General features: G+C 41.0%; 1 protein-coding gene across 1 annotated transcript; it reads left to right on the top strand.

Annotated features, from left to right (window-relative positions):
- The first annotated feature begins 731 nt into the window (after positions 1-731).
- LOC116927267 (alpha-2B adrenergic receptor) lies at positions 732-24,478 on the top strand. Its single transcript, XM_032934279.2, has 5 exons — positions 732-1,164; positions 2,201-3,154; positions 18,457-19,908; positions 23,675-23,920; positions 24,118-24,478. The coding sequence occupies exons 2-5, from the start codon at positions 2,303-2,305 to the stop codon at positions 24,196-24,198; spliced, it is 2,631 nt and encodes an 876-aa protein (XP_032790170.2). The 5' UTR covers positions 732-1,164; positions 2,201-2,302; the 3' UTR covers positions 24,199-24,478.
- Positions 24,479-25,121: the final 643 nt, after the last annotated feature.

The raw sequence follows: 25,121 nt of genomic DNA on the forward strand, positions 1-25,121 counted from the left end.
CGACAAACATCTATCCTACACAGCCTACTTTTAAGAATTGACAAACGAAAAAGAAAAAAACAACATCGCTGTGGTAATACTGAATATTGACGAAGAGCTTTTCTGTAACAAGTTGCACGTCAACCAAGTATACAAAAAGTTCTAAGGTTGTTGAACAAAAGACAAAAAAAAAAGAAGAAGGTGCGCATAAACACAACAAGTAAACACTATACGAAGACGTATACATGAGACACGCTGGTCTTCCTCTACATGAAATGCAAGAACATGTATACGATAAATAGGTAAATCGGCTAAAGAGAGTATAGATATATATGTGAAAATATTTATCGTTTCGCGCATGCGCTCTGCGATGGCGTCACACGTTGATGCGGTTCCGCCCGCGACGAGGAAACTCGACAGTACGCACTTCCTTCTCGTTTCTTACACAGCACAGCTCCTCTTCCTTTGACTCTCTTTTTTGTGTGTTGTTGATGCGTGTTTTTGTTCCTCATTTCTCTCCGTGCGCGGACTCTTTTCCTTTGCCTCTTCTTCCCACATCCGCCGCACTGGTGAAAAGTCTGAATCGGACGGCTGATGTCAAGTAGTTGGCATCCAGCAGCAGCTCGGACGTGCGCTACTGTATATCTCTTTTCTTTCGTAGATGTGCTAGAAGACTAATTCAACACACCATTCATCAGCTACTTCCATTATTTCCCAGGCGTTCTTCTTGCTTTCCTAGCAAAGTGTGACTGATACTTGTTTCCGTCGGAGACGAATTAGGAAAGAAGGAGACAGAAAGAAATAGAAACCATAAACAAATGTTGGTTAGGATTACGGCCGCGCTTAACTTTCGATTGTTTTTAATTTTTTTTTTACCGAGTTTATTGTTCGCATTGTTTGGAAAGAGATTGCGAGTGTTGAACTTTGCTGCCAGGATTCTCTTGAACTCTGCTGCTTCAAGTAAATTGACTTCGTGATTGACCTGTTGTGTGTCCGTGTAACTTTCAGTGTCCTATTTTTGAGTGACCTTTCTAAACCATCACGTAGCCCAATGTTGCACAAGTTTCCGCTGTTCTATAGAAACATGACGCAAGGGAAAGAAACACAGTATCAGGAATAATGTCAACGTTCACCACACAGAGCGATCATAACTTAAGCAATCATCTATCATCAACCAATAAACAGGTAAGTGCACCTTCAAATTCTACGCGTGATTTTTTTGTGTGAGGGTTGATCGTTACCAGCATTGTAAATTAAGTTGTAGCCCTTTGGCAACTTCTCTAACTCGTCGATTTCCAAAGTGGATAACAAAGAATTTTGGTGGTTGGGAATATGAAAAACAAGATTTCATTATCTGTTTTTATATTGAAGAAGGAATAGCTTGGAGGCCAAACGTACCGATGAAGCTTTTCACAATAGCTTCGCACCGAACGCTCACGAAATTCGAGAAAAATAGGCTGCATTGCTATTTGCTCCAAAGAAAAAGTCAAGGGTACGAGATACAATCATGCTGTTTGAACCGTGAAACCCTTTACATCCATGTTTGCACCATTAGAGCCACAAGGGTGTGTCCTGCTTAATTTGCATATGTAGTACTCCTCTATCGCCTTCGTCTACAGACGTAATTATCCACAAGAGCTCGAAACTCCAACGTGTGTTTCCAGGTGAATTAGGCAATGCGTCTACCGAAATTCTCCAACCCACAGAAATCGATCGTCTCGATACGATTTTTTCATTTTCGCCAAGTGCCGTTTCCCATTACATCCACTTCGCTTTGAACTTTGCAACGTATATACATTTTACCCTTTCATACAATATAACATGCATAAAAGGTCGGTGGAGGCGACTAGTTGCCTTAAAGGAAAGGCGCAAAAAATGCCTCACATTCCCGTTTTTTCTTTTTTAAATCGTGACATTGCATAATCGAAAGCTGTTGGCAAAGTGGCCAACCAAAGCACAGACACACAAAAGGGCGACGCCGAACACAGTCGGTCGCCAAGCCACGGGTTATGTACCAAAAAGGTGAAAGCTAATGGCAGACGTTAGGTGGCAGCTATTATGTAAAGGTCAGTAACATGATGATTCAATAAATTGATTTTTCGTGTTGTCCTGGTGCTGCGATATTGCCGCATCATTCCATTTACGGACGGAAATAACAAACGTTTCCAGCGGATATATTCGTAGATAATTTTTTTAAACGCGTGGAATTTTCCCATTTCAGGGATGACTTCCAGTTGGCGTGTGCTCCATTCCTGTTTCTCTGGCATGAGCAGCGTTCCGTCTTCCCTTATCAGCGTTCTCTGCATTTTGGAAAGGCCAGCTAATGAACCCACTGCTACCGTCGCTGCTGGAACATCAGCTGATACGATTGACGCCCTTGTCGATGATGACTGATGTTGACGACCGAGGCACCAAGATGACGTCACCAGCGGCGATAGCCATGATGATGGTGATGATGGCGTCTCTGGTGCTGGACGTAACTGGTGCCCAGACGATGACGGACACGTCCAAGGGTGGAGCGCTGTGGAGCGGTTCGACGGACGGCGATGAATTATCCGACTCACTCGAATCTCCATCTAGCGAAAACGAGTTCTTGCTCCAATTGAGTTCTGACACTAATTGGACATCGTTTTTGAACGGCAGCAATGACGACGCCAATAACGACCCCAACTGGTGGAGAAGTCCCGTTTATCCGAGCGGTTACACGCCCCTTGGACTGGTGATCGCCTCCATTTTTGTCACTTTTATCATGATCGTGATTGTGGGCGGCAACATTTTAGTTATTATCGCCATCGCTACCGAACGATCTCTCAAAGGCATTCAAAATTGGTTCATCGGTTCGTTGGCTGTGGCTGACTGCCTGTTGGGTCTCATCATCATGCCGTTTTCACTGGCTAACGAAATGATGGGTTACTGGGTGTTTGGTCAGTGGTGGTGTGACGTCCATTCGGCCGTCGATGTTCTCCTCTGCACGTCGAGCATCATGAACCTTTGCCTCATCAGTTTGGATCGCTATTGGTCCATCACGCATGCCATCGAATACCTGCGGAAGCGCACGCCAGAACGCTGCGTCATCATGATCGCCATCGTCTGGATCCTCAGCGGACTCGTCTCCATTCCACCGTTACTAGGCTGGAAAAAAGAAACACCTCAAGGAGAATTCCCTAAATGCGAGGTATTCCTTTTTTTTATTTTTTTAGCTTGCCAGAAATTCAATTTACATATTGAAGTGATAGCAGAAAAGTACGAGTGTTTATCAACAAAGATGACACAGAAAAGCGAAGAGTAAAGTCCCGTGCGGGTCATCTTTTTCTTTCTTAAACGTATTGATCCCTCAGCATCGCTGCTGCGTTAAGCCACGGGATTTAGCTATTCATTTAAATGTGGCCGAACGTTGGCTTCAGAACGAGTATACATAATTATCATTTCTTTTTTCTTGTTATGGTGATGAAACATCAAACATCACGTCGCTGTTTCACATGTTCCTCAGTCAGAATGCAAATAATTTAAAAGGCAAATTGTTCCTTACGTATTTGTATAATTTTGAGCTTCTTACGCTCTGTAACATTCCTAGTTATTACGCTAGCAAAGATATATTCATATAGTTTTGTTCACGGTTCTTGTTTCTCTCATTACGAGACAATCTTCTTCCCCTTCAGTTTTTCTGTGGAATTCTTGTTGGCGGTGGCAGTTGGACGTAAAATTGCAGAAATAAGGAGCCGCCAGCATTTCTTATTCAAATAACTCGTAGAGACGAGAACCAAAGTCGACGTGTTGAATCTTGTCCTTTGTTCCACTGTGCTCATTGCTGCGCACCGACTGATTAAATATGCAAGTGGGGAAACAAAAGGCGACAAATAGAAAGTAAAGGTCTCTAAACATAGAACGACAGTTTGCAGAGGAGCACCGCGATGTAAAAATGAAACCAATAGGAAAAGTCCATGCCAAAGAATCGCGCAAACTTAAAAAATAAAAATCGTGTAAAAAGCAAAACGGACAGCAGCGAAGGCTGGGTTCGTAAAACATCTTAGACGTGGCCAGCAGCATATATAGCCTATATAGAGAAAAGAAAAGTTTTGAAATTCCATCTAATCCCTCGCACGGTATTATATGCTGCTGATGCTGCGATGCGCGTCCTCGTGCCCGAGCGTGCAGACGCTGCGGCCGTGACGATTTCGAGCTGTTTTCCCATCATTTCTTTATATCGTGGCCGGGTACAACTCTTGGTCTTTCATAGTCGGTACATGGGCCAAGCTTAAATTCTTCTTTTTTCGTTCCATTCTCTTTTTTTCTCTCTCTCTCTCCATTCTTATTCACTTTGACGTCCGTCTTTTCTCGGGCGTCTTTCCGCCTCAGCAAGCGGCTCTTGCCTCAGAATGTCGGATCGACTTCAACACATTGAATCGATAGAGAGAGGGAAAGACGGTGCAAGCCCTCACTATATGTGTACAGCATCAAGTATTCTCTTGATGCTCCTAGTTGGCAAAAAGTCTTAAGATTGTTGCGGCAAAAGAGACGCGCCCGGAGTTCATCGAGTGTATACTTGGCGCTGCTGTGCCCCATTACGATCGTTGACGTTGCTCTAAAATTGATTTATAAATGACGTCTGACAAAGTGACGTTTCAAAACTTCCCTAAATATTAAAAGAAGCATCTATAATTTAAGGAAGGCCTTGAATGGACTTCCGATTCCCACCACTTTGAATACAGTGCAATTGGCAGCTTGTTTTTTCAACATCTATCGTATACGCCACAACCTTTTGGTGTTGAAGGCAGACAACTTTGTCTGCACGCCTCATTTACAGTTGACTTGATGCGTGCGGTTCTTTTGTTTTTTTACATCAAACCCGTTACCTTCATTCTCATTAAAAAGTCGTGAGGTCGTCCAGTCTGTACACACATAAAAACATAACGTAACTTTCGTTACATGTATAGCGTATCCGATAGAGTCGGATGGAGAAAGTTGTCTCGTTTCAAAGTATATAAGATAAAATAGCGCTAGAAAATACGAAACCCCCCCAAAATAAAATAAATAAATGAAAAAAAGTGAATAAAGACTAGAAAGTATTGGGACTCACGGAAGAGATAAAGGCGGAGCTGGCCGAGAAACCCCGATTGAAATTTCGCCATTATGGATGTCACCATCAATAAAGTGAGTGTCGGCGTTGCTAGACAAGAGGGTGTTTTCGCATGAGCTTCGCAATCTTTGCCTCGCATGCTTTGCTGACATCTCCAGCACGGAACGTGTTCTGCCCCAATCGATCTATATATACATGGACCTATAGCGCATTGGCTGTTGGAGAACATTTCCGCTGGAGCGCAATCCCATCATTCTCTACCGTACAGTTCTCTGTTGTCTTTCTTTTGCGTCGGTCGCCCTCCCTCGTCGTCTTTTGATTAGCTTTGGGTGTGCCCTCAACAATTAAAGCAAATCACCGAGCGCAATAGCACCGAATAGGATATATCTCTGCTAGCGTGTCCCATCCATATGGATGTGCTGGTTGGAAATGGCCCACCAGAAGTCGCCAAAGTGCGTCTCAATTCGCTCTCAGCGAACCCTCGCCTTAAGGTTTTCTTGCCTGCCCGTTATAAGGTTATTCACTGTAGTGAAGCCCAAAGATATGAGCTTCTTTCTCTTTTTCACCATTGTTCATATTAGCTGTTGGTCCAACTGTGCAGTTCCACTTGAAGCTTATATCTTCACAATCGACCATAGTGTAGGACCAATACATAAGCTGTGCTGTACATTGGAGTTACGCTCTCCAAGTTAGACGCTGCACAGATGGTCGTTTCTTTTCAATACTTTTTCTATGGAAATAAGAGCCTTTTGGACCGGGGCGGGAGCACCATACAAACCCCCAGTGTACCATTCTTCGTTTTCTGAAATCACGCAGTTGCGTTGATGTGATGAGGAAACATACACAAATTCCATCGGTATATATAAGATGTATTTAAAATTCGTGAGACTGATACTGTTGAAACAGATCCATTTCTATTTGTTCTTACACGCATCCATCAATTGTTTTTTTTTTCCTTTGAAATTGTCTTCAGGTAGAACCACCACATTTATTATTATTTATGCAGTACTTATGGTAGTGTTTCGTATCACTTGCAAATGGATGACTTAAAGAAACACAATCCAACTAATCGATATTCTTCTACACTCACACACCTTAGACCTATACCATTGCGCTATACTCATCCGAATTCAACCTCTGCTTCCCTATGCCATGTCCGGCTGTGAAATGTAGCTTTGTTTAACCATTTCCCAAATGGCCCATCACACGGAAGGCTTGACGTGTACGCGTATAACGAGAACAGTAAAATAGTTGGTACAATGTGAGAAACGAATTTAGATTTCAGGCCATCTTATCCATCTAATCTTAGATATGGCAAGAACTATAGTCGTTATCAAATGCTAAAGTTTCCGACAAGAGTACCGCAGTACACAAAGTTTTAGCAATGTATGTGTATGCAATGTCTGTTGGTCTAACTATAATAGTAGACCAATCCCCATTCGTACTCATTCCATCTACGGTATCTCTTGATGTTGTTATTGCTCCCCACTAGCCAATTAAAGCTGGCGTTAATAGGGAAAGAGACAACTGGGCAAAACTTGCAGTGTCCATCGAGCAACATGGACGAGCCAAAACCCTCACGTATAGTTACATACTCATTTGCACACACACGGCGTGGTGAAAAACAAACGATACTTCAATATACTGGTTGTATTGTTTTATCTGTTTATAAAATAGGGACATTTCGCTATCATTATTTTATCATTTGTGGCAACTATAAGCTTATCTGAGACTTAATTTTTACCTTAAACCTGAATCAACATCAGGCGGCCAACCGCACCGAGCAGCTTGATGCTCCAGTTCGTGCAAACCCTCCGTGTATTGCAGGTTTTGAGAGGCACGTCGCAAAAAAAAAAAAAAAAACAAGTCTCGTGATTATTCACCATTTGTGTTGCTGTACGTATATCATTGGTAGCGTGACTATAAATACTTGGGAAGAGCATATAAAGGAGAAAGAGAATAAATCAGGCAGTCAGGTCGCAAATACAAGATGGGAATGGTGGGCATGAGTTAGAGATTGCGATCGTGTATTTTGATGTAGAATTACAACCGGGAATAGCTAATGCATGGACGCTTCTTTTCTTAAATGACGTGCAATTAACTTTATATAATTGGGGCTTATTAATGGTAATAAACGTTGGTTACGTCAATGCGTGGGGTCACTCATAATACCTACGGGAATTCTCTCTCATATTTCTCCAAGGGTTGCCACTCGAGTTGAGTGTCTGACACGGAAACAGTTAAGTAGGTCACGCCACATTCACGCCGTATCCGGTGCTCAAGTTGGAATGACAACGTCGTTCTGCTGCGGCTGCTCCTGAATGCTTAAAAGTCACATCTCTGAATTTAGGGAAACGGGCGAGTCGGACATAAGATGATATAGGATAATTTACTATAGACCACGGCTTAATCCAAACATTTATTAAAAATAATCTGAACTGGGGCCGTCATGACCATCATCGTAATTTTGACGTCAAATTGAAAGACATTCGGTCCCTAACAGTTGGATTGGGTGATGGCGCTGAATATAGGAACGATTACATCACGTACGTAGCCTTTAAAACTAGTCTTCATTGCATGGCGTTTTCAAGAAATTTAAATGTAAGAAAAGGAAAAATGGTAAGCGAAAATGCGGCAAAAAAAGGAAACAAAGAAAAAGTCAGACGAGTCGTTGCTGGCCGGGAATAATGATGATGGAACGTGACGAGAGTAACACCGTAAGAAAACATGATGTTCGGAGTGTCAGACAATTCCTGATGCTAGTGTTTTACCTCTTGATTATCTTTTTCAAGACTTTTAAAGAGCAGGGTACATAAGCACCAGAATTTGTCTGCAAACCTAAACAAATTAGAGTTAAAAAGAGAGAAGACCTCTACATATCAAGCCGTATAGCGTGTGCACACATAATCGCCACTGAATTATTATTAACCTTCAGCCAGACCAAAAGCGACCTTCTAAACTTCAGTGCCTTTGAATTGATGGATTGCAAATAAATCATGAAAGCCGTCGTTCTCTTGTAGTTTTCTACCTTTTATTCCTTGCTCTACAATCTTGGGCCAAATAAACAAAGTAGGAAAGCCAAACCGTTTAAAATCTTATCTCACATGTCTCAGCACTTTGCCATCCATTCTTTGGCCTTTTACATCGTCATTCAATCTCTCCCTTCCTAAAAACAAGGACATCTTTGTCGATAGAACGTATATGGCTCAAATACATAAAGGCACCAGAGACATTGTATGTAAAACGAAAAAAAAAAAGGGAATGTCACGAACGACGGAATTAGAAATTGGCAACTGCACGAAACGAAAAAATGGGAAGCGTTCCTTTGCGAGTAGCAGAATACTAGATGATCACGCAGGATCCAAATGCACCTACCGAGCATTGAGTACACCAACCTTTACATCTATTTGAAAAACATCAATTGATTAGCTTTCCATTACATAGAAGAATCTTGCAGTTCATCGGGTAAAATTGGAACGAGCGAAAAAGGTAAAAGTGAACTTTGAAATGCGTTCGTACCGTACAGCAACAGTTGAAATCAATCAACTAGAGAATCATTGTATGTCCAATGAAGGGTTATATACTAGCTATATACAGGTCCCTTATTTCTTGGCCCAAATCGCATCAACATCATCGAGGACGGAATAGTTTGCGTTCAATTTGGACGTTATAACAGAATAGAAAAGTTTCCGGAGCACTCAAGAGCTTACGAATCTTACATCTGCTGTATATAATCTAGCCTATATCTGTAGGCTGCAGGCTATGTACATTTGGTCCTAATCCGTAAGACTTTCGTTTTTTTTTTTTATTCTTCTTTTATTTGCACACGCGTATAGTACCCTTTGAATTAAACACGGAAGGCGTAGAGGCGAATAGCGCGAAAGAAACAGACATTCAAAGAGGAATAAAGAGCTATAAGCGGAAGAATTAGTTCTGCTGTGGGCAGATCCGGATTTTTCAAACGAGTGACGATAAACGCCTTTCCCGCACGCACCCCTCTCCCTCTTCGTCTCTTGTTCACTCTCCTTATTCAACCTAATGCTCGCTTTCCCTCTACTTTCGGCTATTCCATATTTTCGTCCATCTCACGAAAAAAAGCAGTTTTCTGGAACACGCATGAGCTGGTGTCCGTGGCGTTTGAAGTCTACTCTGCGCTAAAAAGAAAAAGCCAAAGAACAAGATTTCCAAAATTCAGTTTTATTTGGCCAGCCTAATAAACAATTTGTATTCACATTTCCATTTCAACAAAGTTTTGAACTCGAGTTCTCCGTTGAATCCTTCATCCATTTGCAATGTTTCTGTTGATCCGCACAGCAGTGAGCACGGTCATGTCTTACCCCAAAATTCTGCCGGAAGATGCTGCCGGGAAGGCTGACAGGGCAGCAATAAATTCCCATGTATAGCTACAGGGTAGGACCCTGTAACCTACACCGAGTGAATGTCTGTATATGAAAGATCAAGGGTTGCAATCTCACAAAATCGAATTCTTCACTATCTCCACCGTTGATTGAGTCAGGATTTTTCGTTTGTCCGATAACGATCCAACGAATAAAAGATGATGCATTAAAAGATAAATGTGGCCGAATATAGTCATCCATAAGGAACGTTTAATGCAAGTTTCTGCAGATGCAAACATGTGATAATACACGTATAAGAAAATAGTTTGGAAATCTTATTTTTTTTTTTTTTTTCATTTTACGTGACGTGACATTCTGGATTTGTCTTCATTGACATTTTGCCCCACTATAGAACTGTGAGTGAACTTTTCGCCCGTTAGAACTAGTGAGTCTCGCTCTATCCGTCTTCATTAGGACATTTCGTGGAAGTTTTTACCGTAGACGCAGACTAACTATAGAAAATAAAGCCAATGGAATTTTATCCTTGGTTTTCTTAGATTACCTATAGATGCGGTCAGGTCCGGCACAAGTTTTGAACAGCAGCTGGGACATTATAAGGAGGGGATATCAAACTCCTTCCAAGGATGAACAAAACCTGGAAATAAAAAGACATTAAAATGCAGACTTATGTCTCTTCCATCACGAATGCCACGTAACGTAAAGACTAGAACGCCATACGATAAATGAACAGCACACGCCAGACATTTAAAGATCGATAAAATAAAGGGAAGAAAAAAAAAATGAGTTAAATACCGGAGATTTATTTAATGTTATTTGGTAGACTCACCATCAAAGATCTAGGAACTTTTCTTATTCTGACTTCTGAAGAAGAAACGCAAAGGTTCTTATTCCAATGATAATTAGCTCCGTTATCATCAACCAGCCAGTCATTATCGTTTGCATATTCATCCTTATTTTCTATATTATTATATGTATAGATCCTATCTGAAATGTGCGGTTGTTGTTGATACCACAATTCTTTTCTTCCCTGAACAATCCCGACTCCAACTTTTCAAAGGGAAGGCTATCGACAGTTAAGAGTATCTCTTCGAAATTCCCATCCAACACCAAACTGGGAATGAAACATAAAAAAAAAAAAATAGATGAAACACCATCCCATAGGATAAATGTGAATGGCATTTGCTGCATCAAGTTAGGTAGCTATAAGCAAGGAGATCACGGAATGTGTGATTGACGGCGAGGCTTTGTATTCATCAGACATTCAACTCTATTCTTATGCGCAGGCCTCCGGATCCTGAATGATGCATTTACCAAGGGCTGTCATTCATTGATAATTCAGCGCCGGGACATGATGAAATTTCTCTTTCTCCCTATATTTTGTAGTGGCATAACATCGTAGAGGAGAATAATGCAAAAGTATATGGGCCAACTGGCAGCGGCAGTTCCCTATATTCTCACAGTGAAATGAGAATTGCGTCTGCTGTTGAGATCCTCTTTTTCTCTTCTTCTTTATTTATTTATTTTATTTTTTTGGCCGAGATGATTTGCTCCGGCCGGACGTGCTGGGAGTGACGGTGCGCTTTATTATCCCGTTGGATATCACCAGCTGTTGAATAAATTAAGAATTCTTCCCAAGCCTTCAAGCTTCCAGCTGCATCTCTCAGATTTCTGTTAATGAACAGACAGTCCTACTGTAAATACTACAAACCTGACATCAAAATGAACCTGAAATTCGTGATCCCCATGCTATGTTTAGTGGGATTCCAGGTGTTTTTAGCTCAAGTCTGGATTTGACCAAAAATCGCAAAAATGGGAAGGCTATACCCTTTGCTGTTTTTCGAAAATCGTGAATTTGGGACATGTCTCAGATTTTGACAGAAATCACCCATTTTGATCAAAATTCAACGAGGATTTCGAATATTGGGTCAGATTTGGCGTAGGTTAGTCAGTTTTTGCGCAACAAGCAAAAATAGAGCATGAATTTCAAGATTTTTATTCAGAACGTCCTGTCTAAACTACAAATCTCACATCTCATTGAGCTGGTCCTCCATCCGCCAATCCGTAACATCGAGCATAATGTAGGCTTCTGGCACTAAAAATATAACTTCGTTATTTTAGATGATGTAATCATCCAGCATTAACAAAGACGAATTTAGCTCACTTTCTCATTAGGCAACAAAGTTGTGGACTACCCTCACAACCCAACAGTTTAACTAGGGCGTTCATTGTATAATTTCAACACTCTCTTTTAGAATGAAAAGAGATTGAAACAAAAGGCTGACTCAGTAATTGAATAGTCAACTTGACTATACATCAGCCGTCGCCACGCATAAATTGCGCCATGAATGATGATGTATCTCGGAAGCGTGGCGTGAATTCTTAATGACATAACCGTACACACAAGGGCAATCTTTGCGTTGCACTGATTGCCTTTCCTTATAATAGATATTCTCAGCAACAACCACCAGTGTGCTGGAGAGCAGAGTAGCCTAATATTTTCTAAATTTCACATCGGAAAGCAACGTCAGGCATCAGTCCATCCTCCTGCACAGTGTCCAGCAAAGAACAGGAATCGCAACAAATGTATACAAAAGAGGTTGGCAACCTATCTACTGCTACGGGTGTATAATTCGCAGTAACGAAGAAAAAAAGAAGCTACAGCTATTTATTATTGAAGTCCATTTTCGATTATCAGAACATTATTTGATCGAAACCAATAATTCGGGAAGAATTATGGTCTTCCATTATCATTGCAATTGAGAACCAAAATACAATATCTATGTGGGCTAACTTTAACTATTAAAATAGCTATTTGGCTTAGCCCATATTACAACCAATTACTACATGACATCATTTTGAGCAGGAGCTCGGCACATCGGCAGTTTTCTCATTTTCATTCTCATTAAAAGTTTTTTTCTTGTTTATAAACAGAAAAAAAAAATACAACAACTTTGTATAGTCTACTATGAATGAACAAGAGATATGCTGTTTACGGCATATATGTTTTGCGATGTACATAAACAAGAGCCCTGTGTATGAATGAGGCACGAACATCATCGCTTCTGCTCTTTAGCCGAGATTAGAACAGGCGTGCATAAAAACAACTAACTAAATAGACTACACGCTATAAAGTAATAGACGCTGTGCTGTTGATGGCAGAATCATCACCATCCCTTTTCTTTTGTTTGGGACAGCTGTGATATTGACGCTGCACGGTAAGGTTCTATATATTGGGACGTCGCACGCATCGCTTCTCGTTGCGGTTGTTAAAATAATTTATCGCTTCCATTATACTTGGAGCCTGGCTATACAACACGATAACAATAGAAGCAACAAACCAGAAGAAACAGCGAGAAATATGTGTCACAATTACGTGAGACTTTTAGTGCTATTAGCAGCGATGTATTTAATAGAGTCGTACGTCATCATATGGCCAAGTTTAGAGAATGAACTGTAACTACAGCGCTGCCTTAAGTTTGGATTCAGTTGAAGAAAAAAAAGGGAACTAAATTACCAAGAAAATGAAAAAGGGTTGTACTCCACATTGTACGTGATGTGTTTGCAGCATCCCAAGGTTGTACAATATCGACATTTTTAGTTTGCTGCTGCTGCGTTATCGACGTCGCGTAAAAGTCTCTCAGACAGGATAATCGATGGCGAAATGGCAAGAATCAGATGTGATTGAACGAAAATCACGTCCTGTTATTAGCTTCAACATGTACCCAGATTGAACAGATAAAGAAACTACAAGAACAGTCGTTCGATGCAACTTTAATGTTTGGCTTTTTTTTTCATTTTTAATTCTTTCATTTACGACCCGACAGGTATAAGACTCATTTTTACATCTGGCAATGATTGAGGTAATATTCAGTTATACAGCGGTGTTTGATCCTTTTTATCCATTAGCCTTGAACTTGTTTTAATGGCCGACTTTCACCGGGCCGTTTCGAAAGGTTAACAGCTGGTGCCCAAATCCAACAATTCTGCGTGCAGAACATCAAAGATCTCATTACGTCCATACGAGAGAGCCTCTGCATGTATTATCGTGGGTCTATAAAGCATTCTATGCTACTTCATGAGCCATAACTTTCGACCTTATGCCTGAAAAATCCAACACAAAAATCGCCATTCTTTTTGTTTTTCTCCTTTTTATTGAAAGTGCTCACACATGCACAATCGTAGAATATTCTAAAATAGTCTGTGTCGGTGCCGTTGCTTTTCGCCTAATCATAAAACTTTGGTGGAATTATTTGCGATGATGGACTAGACCGCACGGAACTTTATGTTCCCACGTACATTAACAGTTTGCAATTCCGCACGCTCGCCATCAGCCTAAGGATGTTGTGCCTGCATCAGAGCTTTAACGACTGCCTTAGTAAATGTTGTTTTTTTTCTCTATTTTCTTTTCTTTTTAATACTAATAAAAAGATACGAACGTCAGAAAAAAAAATTGAGCTAAAAAGTAAAATAGATTGACAGGCAGTCTACAACTGAAGATGAGGATGAGGCTTTCCAATTGGCAAAAGCAGCAGCAAAATGCCTTGCTATCGGGGCACGTCATCCACGTCTGAGATCTTGGAAGACTGCTGCTCCCACATGTATACATCGAAGACGTTCATCTTTTTTTTAGTATTGTTCATTGGGCAAAGCATTTCTATTGCTCGTGCATTCTGTCGGTAGGAAAAGCAAGGGTTGCTGTCAGTTTCGATGTGTGTCTGTTTCGATGTGGCACACGTTTTGTCAGTTGTTGCCCGTTAGCTGTCGGCTTGCCAGAGAACGCGTTAGTGGCACGAGCAACTAGTTCGATTGCTAGAAACGTTTGATGCTTCTTTGCCGAGCAAAAGCGCTCCTCGATTCCAGTTTGTCTGTCATATACTTGTTCGCCCAGCCTTTTCTCTCATTAAGGAATTCTTCGTTTTTTTTCTCTCTCTCTTTGCCCTTCATGTCAGCAGACAAATTCCTAATAAGAGATGAGAACCATTTTAGACGTACGGTCTACAATTTGACGATATACCAGGCAACCAGCCAATAATATCAAAGACTTTCACGTATATTAGAATAACTGTACACTGGAATAAAATGTTCTATATTACCGACACACATCAAAAGCGTCCAGGATCGCTCAAAGGATTTTGAGTCGTTACTCTTTACGTGACTCTTTAATTTCTTTTGTTATTTGCACGTTTTTAATGAGAACAAACTTAGCCACACCTCGTTGATTGGGTGATTCGTGTGTTAGAAAAAATCAATAACAAAGCCATGTCTCGAAAGCAGCTTATTATATATTTTTTTCCCCTACTAAAAGGGCGCATGGATTTCCAATCGAATTGTGCAGAAAGTACCAATTTCATTTATTGCTTCTCACCGCGTGAATATGTAACGGGATGGAGAAGAGAAAAAAAGAGAGACCTTTCCCATATTTCACTGCTCAAGTTCTTTCTGGGCTCGTTGGATCGAAATTGAAAGAAGCTGAACGGAAACAATGTCACCGCATAAGGCGGGATTGGTTGAATATGAAGGCGAAAACGTGACATTGAAGGAAAACGTCAAATCTACATATCTTTTAAAGTATACAGAAGGCTTGAAACAATAAAGTATAAACAGTCGTACATCATTGGCGCACTAGGCAAATACAAGCCCGACAGGAAAAACACAGGAAAAAGACTATGGGAGATTCTTGCTATCTAACAGGTACGACTCTTCACATTAAGCTAAAGACAAAGGAACGAAACCCAATAATGTCAGCTTTTTTTTCCCCTCTCTCTCTCTCTTGTGAATAACGTGTCTAAAGAATATTTATCAGGGAGTCAACACGCCTAGCCTTCAACCAACGCCAGGACGACCCAATGCGATCAAGTCAATTCAAATAGACCGCCACGCAAGCAGCACGAAAATCGAATTTATGTCTGCACACCAGCAGCGAGTGGTGCGTTTGCTGCGCCACTCGCCTCACTGCCTGACATTCAACCGGGATTTCCTTCTTCTTTTTTTTTTTGTGTTGTCTTTCTCTTCAATGCCCGAAATATCGCCAAAAAACAAAACAACAGGAACGCAGGTTAGCGGGAAAAGTGGCCCACAGTCCCATGCCCACAAGCTGTAAATAAATAAAGAATTATATACACTAGGGCATAGACGAATCAAGCTGAAGAGCAACTCTACCAAAGAACAAAAGGAAAAAGAGGCTGGCCACAACGATATTTACTGCAGGTCTTTCTTAACACAGTATCTCAGCTGGGGAGCTTTAAAAAACTGTTTGTTAAAGGACAACAGAAATCAAAAAGAGCCAGCGGTTGGGGTGTACTAAACAAATATGTATAAATCGTAGGGTTTAAGAGGGACCAGAGTTGAAAAGCTCTTGAAAGAGTTGTAGAAGCATCACTCGCGTGATGTGTGTGGCTACGTCAGCAAGTGCAATTGATGGGAAAAGGTCTCCGTCATGACTCTGTAAATAGCAGCACCCACGCATGAGACAGGGCGGATTGCTCCCAGGGCCATTTGGGCGTTCTCTTTGACCTCAGCAAACTGCCAGTTGAATATTGTGAAGAATACATAATATGCCAAGATCAAGTCGAAAGCCTTTTTCTTTATGCAGCACACTACCCTTTATTCAAAAGCGAATTTGATAATTGCGAATAGGATAACGAAGGCAGCCTGCATTATAATGCGGCAGTGTATGCATCATTCTTCGGCATTCTCATTAAAACAAACCTCGAAAGAAGAAAAGAAATTTTGAGATGTGTGCACAAATGAAAAGAGGGGAAAGGGTCATATGAGATGTAAATGCTGGTATAATTGCTCTGTATGACATGTAGGCCGGCAAAGATAAAAGATGGGCACTAGAAATATACTTTTATTCCTATTTTAATCAAGCAAGGAAAATAACGAGCAAAAGGAACTACGCACAAACGACTCAAGTAAAAAAAAAAATGAGGACAAAATTTAAACAGAAATGCGAAATGAATTTGTTTCAAGGAATCTCTTGCAATTCTCTAACAGTTAAATACTACGGGGAATGCAGCACAAAGTTTTCGGGATCCTTCTCCAATTTCTCATCAAAAACTAGCCCGTATCAAACAGCACAGCGGCAGCCAAGCTCATATCCTACGATATGCGTTTATAAAACTAGCTCGCTCTGACATGTCTATGTGCGCCAAACTTTTATTTTACTATCCTTCCCCGCTTCCCATCGTTTTCGTATACAAACAGGATGTACATAAATGTCTCCTGTCTTACCGATGCCATTTTCGTATCTCTCTCTCTCTAGAGCAAAGTTTCCCAAATCAAAATGCTAATGTAAACAAATGTAGCAACGTAAACTCGGAGAGGTACACGCAAAACTTACGGGAAAATCAGCGTCAATAGTTAATGTCAATTAGCTACAACTTCTAGCGTATAAGACGTACTACTTCCTGTTCTCGAAGTGTTGGTCGTTGCAAGCATAAAACAAATAGTTGGCAAGAACAATTCAGTCTAGAACTGGTATAGCGCATTCAAATTGAGAATATTTTTTACGGTTGTCGAAAGATCTTGTTGGTGGCTCCGTGGCTTTGCCTCTTCGTATACACGTATTATCGATTGCGCGTCTTTTGGTTGGTGGATGCCGAAAGAAATCATATTAAAAAGTAATTGCCATCAATCCCTAAAAGGCCTTGCGCTTCATTATTGTCTTGTCGGGATGATGAATTTTTTCACACCCGAATTACGCAATCAAATTGCGATGAAATCATTCCGCACGTAAACACCAGCGTCACAATTTACGTGCACCACCACATTAGCTTTTAGATATAGGCTGCGTTCTTGACCTTGTTTTCTGTTAAACGATCCTAACGATTTATGTTTTAAACTTACACGCCACTTTCGCACAAGGATGATTATAAACCACTTAAGAAATAAGATGATTTATACACCCTATCGTCCACTGACAGAAGCTGAGTATGCCCCCGTTGTCATTATTCTTCGCTCGACAGTGTTTTTTTCAGATGTACAGTAAACAAAAGGCCCGTTATCACAGTAAATTACGCCGTATACACACGCAACAACCTTACAACTGCAGATACTATCTCCCCACCCCCCTTCAGTTGCATTGTATCTATAACTAGCTCTTATAGTGTTTCAAGTTAACTTTCTGTTTCCAATCGTGTAATACCTTTCTGCCCGTTACGATACGTAACAGTCTGGTAAAAATAATGACATCAATGGTCGTATCGTATAGACTCGTTACTCGTTGTACACGAACATATTAACTATAAGCTAAAAAGCCGTTCGTCTACAGCTGGTAAACAGAGAAGGAAAGCCTTCGTTCCCTTTAGAACCATAGCGGCTGGATCGATAAAATTCCCATTCGTGTGCTTGGCGCAGTATATGAGCTATAAGGCAATCGGCGATAGATTTATGACTCACGCGAAACGCGCAAACGTTTCTGCATATAAGCCATGACGGTGTGCAAGCATCAGGCTGAAGGAGAAACCCAGTAATGATCATCACTCGTCATCTTTCCTGTTTAAAAGGAATCCCAATTATCGGAACTACATAAAACTGACTAAGCCTATCAAAGAAAATTTATATATAGGTCGGTGAAAATGAGCTTCAAGGATACTTCAACATCGCATCTGTTATTCCTCGTATGTTTAAGAAATATGGTGCTTATTTTGCGTTCAAAGCTTGCGACAAGCTAAGAGATGAAGAGAGAAAAAAGAAGAATAAGCGCTCTTAGTATTGTATAGGGGAAAATAAGCAAACAGAACACTCGACGACACAATAATATCAGTTGACAGCACAGTTTTCAAGTTCTGTCTTTCCGCAGTAATTGGTTCCGACGCCGTAGCTCTCGACCGTATAAGCTATATACAGGAAAACAAAGGCTGATTGTTTGCAAAAAGATATGCTACTTCAAATGTCGTCACCTGTTCATGCATCTATACCTATAGTGTCTCGAAAGCTGCTGTTGAATAAATCTCACGTCCCTTTTGGTTTGAACTGCCTTTAGTTGCACGATGACGCTCTAATCAAAACTAATTTGTTGTTGGATTATTTGGCCCACAGCTCAGCGAAGACATTGGCTACGTCCTGTACTCAGCCCTGGGTTCGTTCTACATCCCAAGTTGCATCATGGTCTTTGTGTACATCCGGATTTACTACGCGGCCAGGGCCAGAGCTCGTCGTTCCCAAGAGAACAAGATAAAGCGGAAACTGTCGCAAACCAAAGAGCAACAACTAGAACAACAGCAGAACCACAGACGTGTTAGCAAGCAACAAAAGGAAATTCAACAGCAAGAGCAATTGGAAATGAAGCCGATTAAAGTGACCGTTACGGACAGCAAACATCCGCACGTGCAGCAACAGTCCATCATTGCCAACAATGGCAATGCCGTCGCTCACGGTGACAGTGGTAGACCGCACCTTCCCACCGTGACCGACTGTTACTCGCGCGGCTCCCTCACCAACATCAAGACGTTCGTTTTGAGCAATTGCAACGTGATCGACGCTCGAAGGCACAGCTTGTCCACTGGAGGCAGCGATCTGAGGGTTATGACAACGAATTGGGGTCCATCGCTCTCGGTGGATCGACTTAGCGTCGTGGACGGACGCACTAACAAGAGAAACGTCAAGGAAGGCTTTGCGTCTCCTAGCAACAGGCACAAGGAGAAGATTCTTCACTCAACAGCGCCTAGTAGTCTGACGGCCATCAACGAATCCTCGTCCACCACGGGCGACGGTGGTCAGCAGGCAGGTCGCATTGCGACGAGGGGAAGTACCGCCTCACCGTCTGCCCATCAACCGGTAGCTCACCGTCCTTCTTCCTTGAAAAACGGCGGCGATCGGACGTCGTTGACAACCAGACATTGCGTCACTTTCGAATGTGTGTCGGCCGATAATAGCGTCTCTTATTCTAGGGTCCGGTGTTCCGTGACCAACGGCGATCAGCACAACGAACGTCTTGCAAATGAAAAAACGGTGGACGTTGAAACGGAATCGACTACGGCAACCGAGTCGACGTCTCCAGCCATCAACCGGAGAACGCCATTGCTTTGTCCGAAATCGAGAAGCAAATTCGAGAAATTAGCCAGGCGGATATTGGCGTCCGGAATGACGGAAGGTGGAAGGATGCCGAACACGGATGCAACGATAGAAAATAATCGGATGAATACGTCCGCCACGTACGAATGGTCGTCAGCTACCAACGAAGACGACCATCACCTTGAATCTCCTTCTCCCATTACCGCATCGGATGTTCCAATACCTCTGCCGCAGGCTTTAATTCCGTGTGATACCGGAATTACTGCCAGAGACGCCAACAATCACAAAAATTTGCGATCCGGCAGCAGTCTTCAGCAGGATAACGAACACGAGATGGCCAGTGATGGTGGATTGGATCCTTCGTCATCCGATTCCGGTACTTTGGCCCGTTGCACAGTCGTACGGCCGTTGAAAATCCGCTTTTGTCGTCCGAATTCCGGCAGTGTTCACAAAAAGTCTTCCAAAGCTAAACGACAGGTAGGTTATCTTTTCATTTAAGCCTCACGATTTAAAAAAAACAGACACGTGTTTAATATTACTTCAAGGGATAAAGAAAGAATGATGACGACTCTTTTGAACTGTTGATTTAAATAAATGTGTCACGTTCCATGGTGCAACAACAAAGACCGCCCGTTGCTTATATATTGATCGGCTGAGTCAGCAAAAAAGACTTCTCAATGAAAAAAACAAAAAAACAGGAGCTTTGGAGACCTTATATACAGCAAACAGCTATACGTAAGAACGAGATGTCTATGGAGAGGCCTATAAAGAAAAAGGGTCCCTGTACGGAGAGCTTATTAGCATATTCACGCTACGTGCGACGCAGTTTCTTGAGTTTTAAAAGATTTTTTTTTTTTTTCTCCACTGGGGTTTCAAACTCATCGGATTGATGTAGGAGGAGAAAGAAAAAGTTTTGCCATTTCACCTTATTGGATTTCAATCGATCACAGGTAATAGAGGCGTTACGTTTGAGCATCATTTCGCCAGAGGCTTCCTTTCATTTGGATACAAAAAAAAATCATTCATATTTATTTTGAAGTTCGCACCAAATGCTGATCTTTACGAGATGCAGATCAGTATGAGTTATATAAGCTCGGTGATGTATGCCTATAAGGCTAATGATGTGCACACGTTGCTGCATGGTGTGTCTATAGAAAGGATATATAGTTCCCGACCTAAGGGGAAAATTTAATACGAAAGGCATTAAATCCTAATATTCAAATCCATTCACGGGCCGAATAAAAAAAAATACTCGCAAATCAAGGCTGATGTACAGCAATCAAGACTGAATTTTCCTCCATGTCTTTCGTGTCAGATAGAGAATGTAAAGACCTATCATTTTGTGCTACACTTGCCGTATTAGCGACACTGTATATTAGGTTGCTTCCACCGGCTAACTCTTCCTTACGTATTTCCTTTTTTTATCCGCGCAACGGAACAGGCCTAATCACGATTCCAATATGGGTAGAATGCTTATAGTTTAAACGTTTTTTTTTTTGCCACAGTATAGTAGACTCGAATGAAAACGACAAAATACGATGACATGCAAAAGGGAAACAGCTCAGAACTGCCTTCCATTCTCTCCAAATTGAAATGAAATGCGTATTGAAATATGAACATTTTGTTTTTGCAACTAAACAGACTTTGTGTAAACAACCTAAGAAAATTGCGATTGCAACAGTTTTAATAACTGTTGAGTCCAGAAATACAGAAAGCTACGTTCATAAACAGAAAGTTAATCCCTTATCCACTCGTTGATTAAAATGTATAAATAACACTGCTGTCAAATGTTTTACTTTAACTATTTTTATTTTAGAAAAAAAAAAACAATTGAAAACGTTTGAAACTAATTCAATCATCTGAAGGCAGCGTTTTTTTTTTTTAATTAGATGTCACAAAAGCTCAATTTTGTAAACTAAATTCTAAGCCGAAGAAATTATTTCCCAAAATCTTTTTGCATAACATTGACGTACGGCAACTGATTCCCGGAAGAACGCTCTGCAAAAATTGTGTATAGTATATGTATAGATCACCTATTTCTATAGTATATAAGCTGAGGAAAATCGTCATAATATACAAGTTCGTGGAAAGGCTTTGCTGCGGTGTCTGTCCTTTGCAAAGCTGCCAATTATTTAGCCGCGCGTCTGAAAGCTTATTTTCTATGTTTCTTTTGATGATTGGGCAATTATAACAGGCCATCTCCCATGTTGAGTAAAATCCCAGCTTTATTGCCAGACTGAGAGCGATGACGTAGCTAATGCTATTTTCTTTTCGCGTGTGGGCGCATTAACCCACTGTAATAGGAATCCAAGTAACGCAATAACAAGTCAACGAACGGACTATAGAAAGGAAGACACAAAAATGAGCTGAAACTGTTTACTCGTGCGTCCTGTCTTTCTACCGAAACATCTAGACTAGGCCAATCGAGCGTTGCTTAAAGTGTGCAGTTTACATCGGTCGATCATAAACGACTATATACGTTCATTAAATGGCCTAGGATTTGTTTCAGGGCTTCGCTAAAGAGGCACAGGCTCGACAGGAGCTGGCTAATCGACGATGAAGATCTTACCTGTTCATCACTGCAGAAAGTGGAAGTAATTAACCGCGTAGAGGGCAGCAGATTGAGTTGAAGGCTGCACGTGGCTTCCTCTCTCAATCCCGACATTTATATCCCGCTAAGATGGACTTATTTACGAGTTGAAGCAGAAAACAGACGGCGTGTACTCCACGTTTTCCCATAGACTGCAATTCTCACAATATTTTTCCGTTGTCTGTGAATCGCATTGCGTCTTTCTTGTTGTTTATTAGTCGGCTACCATATAACGAAGAAACCATGAGCTTCTGTACATGCGATAATATTTATAGACATCTTTCGATCCTCCATGCACAAACGAAAAGACATACAATCATGTAATCCTCCACTAGGCTTGAGAGTGATGGAAACACAACGACAGAGAACATTTTCACAGTGCATGTACAACCATCGCACTCTCTGTTACGTTTCTTTTCACGTAGCAATAAACCCCGTCATGTACGATGATACGTTTCCATACAAGAAACCCTTCGATGATGGGGTAAAAGATGTAAGCCTAACAAAAATAAGAGGCTGTCAGCACCGAACGAGGTCGCGATTGTGTCACACGAAAATCGTCCATTCATTGGGGATCGCCTTTGGTAACGAAACAAGATTGCTTTATAGTCTGTATAGATATTTAACGGGTTGTATTTGATTATACAATTCCTCTTGCCAGACTTGAATGTTGGTTTACGATGCTGGTGTCGGAGCTGAAGCTCAACGTTTACGTCCTTCGCGTTTGGTCGTTTGTAATCATTTTTTGTGTTGTTGTTCTCGGGGCAGCACAGATGCGAAAAAGACGTTGCTGTAACTCACGTTTACATATGTGTGTGTGTGTGTGTGTGTTTGTGCTTATGAGCGGAACCCTTGGGTTTTTATCGAGAAAAAAGATCGATATCGAACGATTCGGCAGCAGATCCAAGATATGAAAAAGGAAGACGGCCAGCACACAACTCAGAAAGCATGAAAAAAAATTTGCGTCGATTAGAATATTTTCATGGTTTGCCTCGTTTTTTTAAATTATTTTTTCAGTGATGCTATTTTATTTTCTATTTTCCTTTAAAAAATAAAAAATAATGAATTCTATAGCAACAGCGCTACCTCGCATACACAAAAGTGAGGGAAAAAGTTTATTGAAATTCCTCCATTTATATTCATTGAAGTAATAAATTCGTGAAAGATTTCTATACGAGTACGTGCGGGAAATATCATGAAATCAGTCGTATAATTTACACCAGAACCGAGCGATCAGTTGAACCTAAAACTCAAGTCCTCGAGGCCATATTGGCTCGAATGCGGGCTAAACTTTCCACTAACATTAACCTTTCCGTCCGGTAGCGCAAACGCCCTTGCAGATTTATTGCACGGAATAATAGTTTAAAAAAACTGAAAATCACAAAAACAGGCGAGCAACTTTTTAGATGGACGCCTGTCTCAAACAAAGAAAAGAACTGTTAAACTTTTACGAAAAGTTTGCGACCTATTACACCTGGTTATTGTAGAAATACCTGCGCAAAAAGTTACGTGCAATATTAATAGCATGGCGTTATGTCTCGAGCATTCGTTCAACATTTAAAAATGTAACGCTCTATTCCTGTTTCTATTTATTGAATTAATTTTTCTTTTCTTCTCTTTTCCTTTTGTTATTGCATAAAACGACGCTGACAGGTGATCGACACCGGTCGAGTGGTAGTACGAGAAAAAGATCCAGCCCGTGAACGAAGACGAATCAGCCGTCAGCGTGAAAAAAGAGCGACGCTCATCCTGGGGCTGATCATGGGCGCTTTTATTGCCTGTTGGTTGCCCTTCTTTTTCCTCTACTTACTGGCACCCGTCTGCCCGTCGTGCAACATTCAACCCTGGGGCTTTGCCTTCGCTTTTTGGCTCGGCTACATCAATTCGGCTCTCAATCCCGTAAGCCATTCAAGATGAAATAAGGGTGGGGAAACCTTGTCTGAGTTCTGGAAGTAAATCGATAAGAAAGAGGCAAAATAAAAATATATCCTCAAATCATTGCCTGCGAAAATAGACGTGAATTTAACCTTATGACGTTCTATTGATCGGGCAAATGCTTGATTTTCTTTTCTTTCTGTTTTCCTGACCGATTTCAGGTCATTTACACCATTTTCAACAAAGACTTCCGGCGAGCATTTCGTCGAATCCTCTTTCGCTGTACCATCGCTCCCTACTAAATTTTAGCGTTAACTGAACAACACTTACTTTCCTGTTGGAGGAAGGGTGAGAGACGGCAACAATCGGCAAGAAGATTGAAGTTTGGAATTTTTGGAAGAACGGTGGCATTATTCTCTAACGATTTTCTATTGTATCCATTTTATCGTTGATTATTATTATTTTTTTCTACAAAGCCGGTAACCCAATTTTTTAAAAAGAACCGCGCAAAAGTATATATTGTATAAATTACGTCAACTAATGCTCTATACATACAGGACATCAAATAAACGTTAATACGAATAATGAGTGTCATGCATGAAATGAAGAAACTATACGAAACGCTCTTTGATCCCCTTTTTTTTATAGGGTTTCTGGTTTAGCAATTCTTTCGGTAATTTTATAAAGATTCTCAACGACAAAGCTGTTGCACTAAAACCACTTTGATTCCGCTTTATATATTAAAAAATCCCTGCATAATTAACGCAAAAACTAATCACACATTCAGCATCGGCGTTTCCTTTTGGTTATAGCAGCAGGTTTCATCGAATTTCAAGTAAACAGTTTTGGTCGGGCTTATTTCGTTTACGGGGGGTGCCTGATTTATTGGAAGGTTACTACACGGTAGTGCAGGATGTCTATAAAAATACCGAAATATTTAGTAAACCAGAGAACAGAGGTTGTCAATTAAAAAGTCGGTTCAAAGACGTTCCGTACGTACTACCATTCTTTTCATTTTTTAAAATAATGATAACAAAAACGTATTGTTCAATACAAAAATTCATTGGAATCAAAACAATAAAAAAATTACTTTCATGTTTCCTGGTTTTTGTCGTGACGACACAGAAATGGTGATTCTAGTCCTTTTGTTTCGTAACTTTTTAAAGTCTCTATTTGACTTTCCTTGTTTCGTGTTCTGAGCTGTTAGTACTCAAGGCCCCTCCGT

The sequence above is a fragment of the Daphnia magna genome, linkage group LG1, assembly GCF_020631705.1.
Source record: "Daphnia magna isolate NIES linkage group LG1, ASM2063170v1.1, whole genome shotgun sequence".
In the NCBI taxonomy this organism is placed as follows: Eukaryota; Metazoa; Arthropoda; class Branchiopoda; order Diplostraca; family Daphniidae; genus Daphnia; species Daphnia magna.